Source organism: Pinus tabuliformis, chromosome 4_1, assembly GCF_031772625.1.
Source record: "Pinus tabuliformis cultivar Carrire ecotype Pingquan chromosome 4_1, CPIR1, whole genome shotgun sequence".
Classification (NCBI taxonomy): domain Eukaryota; kingdom Viridiplantae; phylum Streptophyta; class Pinopsida; order Pinales; family Pinaceae; genus Pinus; species Pinus tabuliformis.
The window spans coordinates 435087046-435097189 of NC_142303.1; the positions used below are offsets into that span (position 1 = coordinate 435087046).

General features: G+C 37.8%; 1 protein-coding gene and 1 long non-coding RNA gene across 2 annotated transcripts; both read left to right on the forward strand.

Moving 5' to 3' along the window:
- Window positions 1–521: 521 nt before the first annotated feature.
- LOC149176166 (ethylene-responsive transcription factor ERF016-like) lies at window positions 522–1031 on the forward strand. The gene has a single exon (XM_089421365.1). The coding sequence runs from the start codon at window positions 522–524 to the stop codon at window positions 1029–1031; it is 510 nt and encodes a 169-aa protein (XP_089277491.1).
- A 1735-nt stretch (window positions 1032–2766) lies between these two features.
- On the forward strand, window positions 2767–3802 carry LOC149176167 (uncharacterized). The gene is made up of 2 exons (XR_016258619.1): window positions 2767–3293; window positions 3682–3802. It is a non-coding gene; the product is annotated as an uncharacterized LOC149176167 (long non-coding RNA).
- Window positions 3803–10144: the final 6342 nt, after the last annotated feature.

Here is a 10144-nt window from a genome sequence, read left to right on the forward strand (position 1 = left end):
TGAACATATACAAATCCCATCCGAACCGTTCGGGGACAACGCAGGATCTTCGAGACGTTTACTCTTTGAATCCTCCTGTACGGAATTTGGCATTAAAAACTTGTGATAAACGAAGATTGTAGAGTCTCTACTTACCTTGCCGCGTGCAGGCGGCTACCATTAAGAATGCACAGTAACGATCACTTCTCAGTGTGTTACTCTTTTTAAGACGCGTGACAACGACATGATCCATTGCCCAAACTGACGACCGCTGTCTGCCGATAATCTGACATTCTGTTCACATTTTCAAAAGTGAAATCGATGGTCTTCCTTCGAATATCGAATGCAATTCTTTGTCATGTCAAATATTCCGTTGAGTAGAGAGATCCACGCGGTTACTGCATTCCACTTGCTGGCCTTCACTGCTATATATATAGTCACTTCCATATCTCAATTCCATTTATTTGTATTTGAACTCACTAACTTCCGGCGAGGTCCAGCCCGTCTCCAGCTACCGCAGAGCTTCTTCTGGTTCGCGAAATATGGAAAAATTCTCCCCGCAGGAACATGACCAAGCCCATGTTATAGGAGAAAAAGATCGCCGGAAAAATTTGCAGCAATTTAAGGGAGTCCGATTGCGAAAATGGGGGAGCTGGGTATCAGAAACTCGAATGCCCAAATCTCGACAGAAGTTATGCCTCGGCTCATACCCCACTGCCGAGCAGGTCGCCCGCGCCTACGACGCCGCAGTGTATTGTCTGAGAGGCCCCAACGCCAAATCCAATTTCCCCAATTCTGTGCCCGACATTCCCTCTGCGTCTTCCCTTTCCCGGCAGCAGATTCAGGCTGCCGCGGCCAAATATGCAATGCATCAACTCCCTCTGAGTCCACCCCTTCCGAATAATATCGATAATACGGCGATGGTCGAGACCGTATCGACGTCAATGTCGGCTGCGGCGGATTTCTGGGAACGTTTGTTCGAGGAATCCGATGGCATCGATGGCGGCCTCGGCCTGAATTTGGAGAGAATGCCATCAATTGACGATGCATAGGCTTTGGATCTTAATCCCACTACTTGGCAGGAGCAGCAGATGGACAACATCATCGACACCCCCGATTTGTGGAACTTTTGAATACTTGTTTGTAATAATGTGGAGAGATATCCAAGTCCTGAATGTGACAATTCGATACTGTCGAGCGGCAGCTTTTCAAGAAAAATTATTTTAAAAGAGTGTACTTTAAAAAAAATTATGAAAATAATGAAATTTTTGAAAATTTCAGCTGGAGCAAGTGCTGTAGGGATTTTTAATAGCGTTGAATCTATTTCAACTATAAAAAATTTCAAGATTTTAAGTCCTATAGAAATTTTTAATAATGTTGAATCTATTTCAATTATAAAATTTCAAGTGCTATAGAAATATAGAAATTTTTAATAATGTTGAATCTATTTCAACTATAAAATTTAAAAGTGCTATAGAAATTTTTAATAATGTTGAATCTATTTCAACTATGGAAAAATTATTTTAATTTTTCAATTTTTACTATAAAAACTATTCAAATACTTTTAACATTTTGACTTTTTAAAATTTATTAAATTTATTTTACCAGCAACCAATCTGGATCAAGTGAATGTGTAGCACCATTAGAGAACGACAACGCCTTTTAAAATTCCTGCACAAGTCGTCGGCTGGGAATAGGGATTACGGCTGAATCACGTGACTTGGATGGTCTTAAGAATTAAGATTCCGAAGCCTTTCAGGTAAAGAAATATGTTAAAGGTTTAATATTTAATGGTCATATGGTATAAGTAATAATATGGTGTGGTTTTTTTTTAATAATAATATATGATATGATAGTGTACTTTTTCACATAATTTGTTGAGTCTTACAATACAGGGTAATGAGTGTATTTATTGTTAATTTTATAATAAAATTATAATATATATATTTTTAGTTTTAAAATATATTATATGAAATTTAAAATTAATTAATTTAATATTTACGCCCTAAGGCGTTCCTCTGGGAAGAACTCCCCTCTAGTGCCACTCTGTACCTTCCTGCGCCCTTGATTTCGTTGTTAGACGATGGAATTGATATTAGCCGTTTGATTCGAGGGTTCGATTCATTATCCCTCCCCCTCCCCGCGCATAGCATCTGGCATTTGGCCGCGCATGGCATATGGTATCTGGCCAGCATGCAAATCGCCATATCTCACAGTTGGCAACAAAATCGCCATATCTCACAGTTTAGGGCGATATCATATCTCTGTGTCGGTAAAAGCATATCTGTGTACCTCTTAACCTTTACATTTCTTAATCCCTCGCACGTCTTTGCTTGTATCCTCCTGTTCGTCTCCAGTAAGCTCTGGTTACGCCGTAAGGCGTTCCTCTGGGAAGAACTCCCCTCGAGTGCCACTCTGTACCTTCATGCGCCCTTGATTTCGTTGTTAGATGATGGAATTGATATTAGCCGTTTGATTCGAGGGTTCGATTCATTATCCCTCCCCCTCCCCGCGCATAGCATCTGGCATTTGGTCGCGCATGGTATATGGTATCTTGCCAGCATGCAAATCGCCATATCTCACAGTTTAGGGCGATATCATATCTCTGTGTCGGTAAAAGCATATCTCTATACCTCTTAACCTTTACATTTCTTAATCCCTCGCACGTCTTTGCCTGTATGCTCCTGTTCGTCTCCAGTAAGTTCTGGAACCTACATCTATGTAACCGTTCGATTGGCTTAAATTGGAGGAGGGGCTACTGCGGCGGATTGCATTTTATACCGATTTGTGGCCGCAGCTTCACTTGGGATTTTTGTGGCAGGACCATTACAGGGCTTCTCGATTTCACACGTTTCATCCTTCGAGGTGAGAAAGAGGGCAACGATGAATGAAAGGTGAGAAGCGCAGCTTCCCTGTCCTGTCTCTGATAAAAGAGGGTAACCATGAAAGAAGTATTTTATGTGTTAAATTTGTACTAGACAGCGATGTTGAGGGCGAATTTCTGATGAGATTTTCCAATGAAGCCTCTGGATGGCCTCCCGGCTTCCGGATTTAATTGTGTGGTGGCCTCGCTAACTGGTCTGGTGGTTCGATTCTACCTCTCTTTGCTTCCTCCCATGGTGAAGAAGCTGGCTGGGGTTTTGAATTTTCCACGGGAAATGTAAGAAAATGCCATGTGTGGAGGAGGAATTCATGTCAGATATCAACTATGAAATCAGAGCGGAAGAATTGAGAAAATATGGAAGGCATTAAGAAGCGATTTCCGAAGCAGAGGAGTTATTTTGACTAAATTCTTTACAATATAATTTGGTGGGGTAAGGGAATGCTTTTTTTCTTCTTGAATGCTGTTTGATGTAATGGAGGAAGCGAGTTGTGCTGTCATTTAATCTAATATTTGCATTTCTTTCTTTTCCATTTCTGCTCCCTTGGTGCTAACATATATGGTATGGTACGGCGATAGATCAATTTTTTTCTATAATTGTATGGTTTATTCTGAAATTTTTAGATTTCTCACTTTAATTAATTATTTATATTAATATGAATTAAGTTAATTAAACTGAATTAAATTTACTGGACGATGGATATCATTTCCTATGTCGATGTTTTTTATTTAATTTCCTAGAGGTGTAATTTGAATAATTTTAATGTTTTTTCATTTAATTTCTTCACGGTGTAATTTGAATATTTATTGTATTATTACAGGTTATCCGTCTATGGAAAAATAGCATAGGGTGCTAGATTGAGATGGGAAGATTGGAGATCTTTTGGAACTTTTAAGAAAGAAAGTAGTAGGGTTGTTGGAAATGAGAGTAGACTGAGAAGAGATGCGACGGGCATATATACGTCCGTGAACCTACATACAGCTCTGCTTATTCTCCTTCGGCTTCTCTGTCTCTGTTCTGGTTTTTGTGTGTGTTCTGGAAGCGCTTCCATTGTGTTGTGTTGTCTCGTTATTTCTCTGTTTCATGTTATATGTCTTATGTGTGTTATATATGTTATGTGTGTTACGTGTGTTGTCTCGTCGTTTCTCTGTTTCATGTTATATGAGGAAAGTAGCAGAGTGCTATGATGAAAGTTGTAGAGGATGGAGGGTGAATGGGTTGGAATCTGTGAAAAAAACGGAGCTTAAGATGCATGCCGTTTTACTGTAGACTATTTAAAGCTTTGTAGTTATTTGATTTTTAAGGTGTACCTCTTTGCATCTAATGTACAATGCTGCAGGTTTTCAGTTTTGTTTAATTTGTTTCCTTTGCTTTGATGCAAGTAAATTGTAATTTATAATTAGATCACTCACAACTTTAAAAATTTGCCAAAAATCACTAGTTCAAATTGAACATCCTTAAATTTGTTACATCCAGAGTACTTGGAGCACTGACTTATCATATGTATGCAGCTTATGGAGGATTTTCTTTGTTAACCTAGGTTTTAATTTAGGATGTCTTGAAGCATGCAACATAAGTGGTTCTGAGCATTTCTATAATCTTCATTTACAGTCAAAATGGCAAACAGAAGTTGGCAAGTATTGCAAGAGTCAAATTCTTTTTATTATTTCTTTTGTGAGATTCTGGGTTGTATTGTTTTTATTTTTATCTAATAGCCATTTTATTCTAATTCATTGGTGCTCATTTTTCATGGGCCTTAGATGTTACCAAGAATATAGATGTCCTATTGCTGTTAATGAAGTCTTCATGCCTTCACAAAACTTTGTGCATTTACGGAACTTCCTGGTAATCCATATCCCAAAGCTCCCAGAATTTCCCTAATGGAGTATACATGGCAAACATCCAAAAGGAATCCCTTGAGCAAACAAATATAAAAGGATAAGTCAAAGTCTTCCAGGCTTGAGTAAGAGACAAGCCCAAATTTCTCTAATTGCCAGACCGAGTACCACTCTGAGGAAAGCCAGAATTGCCCAAAAAACACCTTCAAAATCCAAAGTTGAGAATGTAAAACAGCCCACAGAAGCAGACTAACAAAAATCAAAAGGATGTGATACCCAAACTCCCATCTACAAGCCTAAACATAAAGATATGATAGGTCACTAGGTTAGACTTAGGAATATACAGTATTAAATAATTGTTTTCCTGACTGATGTGTTCTAACTTTTTCTACATGATAATGCAGAACAAATTATAAGGAACCACGAGGTTCCTATAATGTGGTCACCAAATAGAATTGTAGGTTTTAACTTTTATGGCACTGTTGGAGTTTGCATAGTAATAAAGAGTGAGAGAGATTTGTTATCATGTGGCATACCAGATTTTGACAGTGTACTAAATCCCCATGGATATGTACTACCTTTCAATGAAGGTTGTATAAAGGCAATGTCTATGAGTGTACCAGATGCCCCTGTGTACTTTCCACAAGCTTTCAGTTTTCATACGTACCCAACACATACATTGAAGCAGGGACTTATTAGTCAAAGGAATTGGGACTACATGGTGCCACCAGGAAGCAGTCTTCAGAATGTACCTTTTAAACTGCAACCTCAAGGGAATGCCCCGGAACTGCAACTACCCTTCAAACTGCATCCTCAAGGGAATGACTAGGAACTTCAACTCCAAGATTTTCAGTACTTCGTTGTGATTGATTTTGAGGCAACTTGTGACGTGGGTACACGTCTTAGTCCACAAGAGATAATGTTTTTTTTATTTATCTCATATCTGGTTCTTATTTGTGGCGATTTCCTTTCCATTTATGCAGATTATGAACAATGGAAAAGAGGGGTCGCGCCCTCCATTTCCATCCACTTATTTTCATGATCATTCCAAGATGGAGAAAAAGGAATGTTTTGATAATTGCAAGATCCATTACCGTTTCGTCTCAAACGATCTTCAGACATTCTCAATGTAAGAGAATACTTATCGTTATACTTGAAGAAGCGTATTGAATGACCACTGACCCAGGACCGATGAGGATATGACAAAGATGAATCCTAGTATTCCAGGCTTGAGTAAGAGACAAGCCCAAATTTCTCTAATTGCCAGACCGAGTACCACTCTGAGGAAAGCCAGAATTGCCCAAAAAACACCTTCAAAATCCAAAGTTGAGAATGTAAAACAGCCCACAGAAGCAGACTAACAAAAATCAAAAGGATGTGATACCCAAACTCCCATCTACAAGCCTAAACATAAAGATATGATAGGTCACTAGGTTAGACTTAGGAATATACAGTATTAAATAATTGTTTTTCTGGCTGATGTGTTCTAAATTTTTCTACATGATACTGCAGAACAAATTATAAGGAACCACGAGGTTCCTATAATGTGGTCACCAAATAGAATTGCAGGTTTTAACTTTTATGGCATTGTTGGAGTTTGCATAGCAATAAAGAGTGAGAGAGATTTGTTATCATGTGGCATACCAGATTTTGACAGTGTACTAAATCCCCATGGATATGTACCACCTTTCAATGAAGGTTATATAAAGGCAATGTCTATGAGTGTACCAGATGCCCCTGTGTACTTTCCACAAGCTTTAAGTTTTCATACGTACCCAACACATACATTGAAGCAGGGACTTATTAGTCAAAGGAATTGGGACTACATGGTGCCACCAGGAAGCAGTCTTTAGAATGTACCTTTTAAACTGCAACCTCAAGGGAATGCCCTGGAACTGCAACTACCTTTCAAACTGCATCCTCAAGGGAATGCCTAGGAACTTCAACTCCAAGATTTTCAGTACTTCCTTGTGATTGATTTTGAGGCAACTTGTGACGTGGGTACACGTCTTAGTCCACAAGAGATAGTGTTTTTTTTATTTATCTCACATCTGGTTCTTATTTGTGGCGATTTCCTTTCCATTTATGCAGATTATGAACAATGGAAAAGAGGGGTCGCGCCCTCCATTTCCATCCACTTCTTTTCATGATCATTCCAAGATGGAGAAAAAGGAATGTTTTGATAATTGCAAGATCCATTACCGTTTCGTCTCAAACGATCTTCAGACATTCTCAATGTAAGAGAATACTTATCGTTATACTTGAAGAAGCGTATTGAATGACCACTGACCTAGGACCGACGAGGATATGGCAAAGATGAATCCTAGTATCCATATCAAGAGTCAAGAGGAGTGTTTCTGCTGAAGACGTTATTTTCCCTTAAAGGAATTGGTGACTGGAAATAGGTTTATAACTCTATTACAATTTTGTCATGTCAATTAAGCTGATTGGATCCATGCCTTCTTTACTTGAAAGGTGATGGGTGGTAAGGTGGACATTTATCTGAAATGAAATTTTATTAGCATCCACGGAAATCCCTGAACATCTACACGAGGACTAAAGCAATCACAGTTTTACGAAGAATTTATCTCCCCTTTAACTCCAATCTATAAGGGATCTAAAAGTATATCCGGTTACACTGTATATATTCCGTGTCTAAACCGTCTAAACATGTTCTCTGATATTGCAAGACATCTTTCATGTAGATGGCAACTTGCTTGGCAGAGAAGCAAAGCAAACTCTGTATAGTCTTCACATCTCACTTTATTAAGCGTTTTTCTCTTATCTGGTCGTCTCTTGCAGAGTTCAACATCACATGTACATTATCTTCAATTATTTCAAATCTTAATATTGCTATAGAGATGAAAGTACACGCTTGATTTGTAGATATCTCTTCGTAGATAACAACAGATAATAGCATTTGAGCTCTTCTGCAATAGTAGGTTGAATCTATGGATTGTCAAGTCTGTGGCTAGCTCTGGCTAGTGGAGCTTAAGATGCATGCCATTTTACTATAGACTGTTTAAAGCTTTGTAGTTATTTGATTTTTAAGGTGTACCTCTTTGCATCCAATGTACAATGCTGCAGGTTTTCAGTTTTGTTTAATTTGTTTGCTTTGCTTTGATGCAAGTAAATTGTAATTTATAATTAGATCACTCGCGACTTTAAAAATTTGCCAAAAATCACCAGTTCAAATTGAACATCCTTAAATTTGTTACATCCAGAGTACTTGGAGCACTGACTTATCATATGTATGCAGCCTATGGAGGATTTTCTTTGTTAACCTAGGTTTTAATTTAGGATGTCTTGAAGCATGCAACATAAGTGGTTCTGAGCACTTCTATAATCTTCATTTACAGTCAAAATGGCAAACAAAAGTTGGCAAGTATTGCAAGAGTCAAATTATTTTTATTACTTCTTTTGTGAGATTCTGACGTTGTATTGTTTTTATTTTTATCTAATAGCCATTTTATTCTAATTCATTGGTGCTCATTTTTCATGGGCCTTAGATGTTACCAAGAATATAGATGTCCTATTGCTATTAATAAAGTCTTCATGCCTTCACAGAACTTTGTGCATTTACGAAACTTCCTGGTAATCCATATCCCAAAGCTCCCAGAATTGCCCTAATGGAGTATACATGGCAAACATCCAAAAGGAATCCCTTCAGCAAACAAATATAAAAGGATAAGTCAAAGTCTTCCTGGCTTTAGTAAGAGACAAGCCCAAAGTTCTCTAATTGCCAGACCGAGTACCACTTTGAGGCAAGCCAAAATTGCCGAAAAAACACCTTCAAAATCCAAAGTTGAGAATGCAAAACAGCCCACAGAAGCAGACTAACAAAAATCAAAAGGATATGATACCCAAACTCCCATCTACAAGCCTAAACATAAATATATGATAGGTCACTAGGTTAGACTTAGGAATATACAGTATTAAATAATTGTTTTTCTGGCTGATGTGTTCTAACTTTTTCTCCATGATAATGTAGAACAAATTATAAGGAACCACGAGGTTCCTATAATGTGGTCACCAAATAGAATTGCAGGTTTTAACTTTTATGGCACTGTTGGAGTTTGCATAGCAATAAAGAGTGAGAAAGATTTGTTTTCATGTGGCATACCAGATTTTGACAGTGTACTAAATCCCCATGGATATGTACTACCTTTCAATGAAGGTTATATAAAGGCAATGTCTATGAGTGTACCAGATGCCCTTGTGTACTTTCCACAAGCTTTCAGTTTTCATACGTACCCAACACATACATTGAAGCAGGGACTTATTAGTCAAAGGAATTGGGACTACATGGTGCCTCCAGGAAGCAGTCTTCAGAATCTACCTTTTAAACTGCAACCTCAAGGAAATGCCCCGGAACTGCAACTACCTTTCAAACTGCATCCTCAAGGTAATGCCTAGGAACTTCAACTCCAAGATTTTCAGTACTTCATTGTGATTGATTTTGAGGCAACTTGTGACGTGGGTACACGTCTTAGTCCACAAGAGATAGTGTTTTTTTTATTTATCTCATATCTGGTTCTTATTTGTGGCGATTTCCTTTCCATTTATGCAGATTATGAACAATGGAAAAGAGGGGTTGTGGCCTCCATTTCCGTCCACTTCTTTTCATGATCATTCCAAGATGGAGAAAAAGGAATGTTTTGATAATTGCGAGATCCATTACCGTTTCATCTCAAACGATCTTCAGACATTCTCACTGTAAGAGAATACTTATCGTTATACTTGAAGAAGTGTATTGAATGACCACTGGCCCAGGACCGACGAGGATATGACAAAGATGAAATGTAGGTGTTATATATAATGTGCTAAAAGGGAACTATCGAAGATGAAATATAAGTGTTATATATAATATGCTAAAAGGGAACTACCGTTGTTAAATCGCTTTCATTATATAGAATATATGTTTATCCAACTCGATTTGCAGTTTTCTAAATCGTCAACATTTAAAATTTCATCTTTTTGTGCTTATCACTTCAAATCCTGATTTTAGATTGGAATTCATCCATGGTTCTCAGCTAAGACCAATCAAATTATCAAGGAAATTAATCCTCTAATCTTACTATAATAGAGATCAAATTTTGTTACTTTTACAAGGTGCCCTAAAGATTTGTTGCAAACGCTGGTCATAATAGGGCTCGCATAGTGTTGGTATTCTAGCCTTTTGAATTCTTATTGTACATCATAGATGTATTTCATGTCAAATATAATAAATCTCAGGAGCCACTAACTACTGACAGACATTCGTTTTGAAGTAATAATGTTACTGTTATGAAATATCTTCTTAAAGTTGCTCCAGAATTTTGTGCCATGCGTACTTTTTTCAATAAACAGTTGGGAAATCCCATGAAGATGAGACAACTCAGGTAGCAAGATGCGTGCTTGGAAACAAAAGAAATAAATTTAAAACGTGGTTGGGAGAGCTCAAGA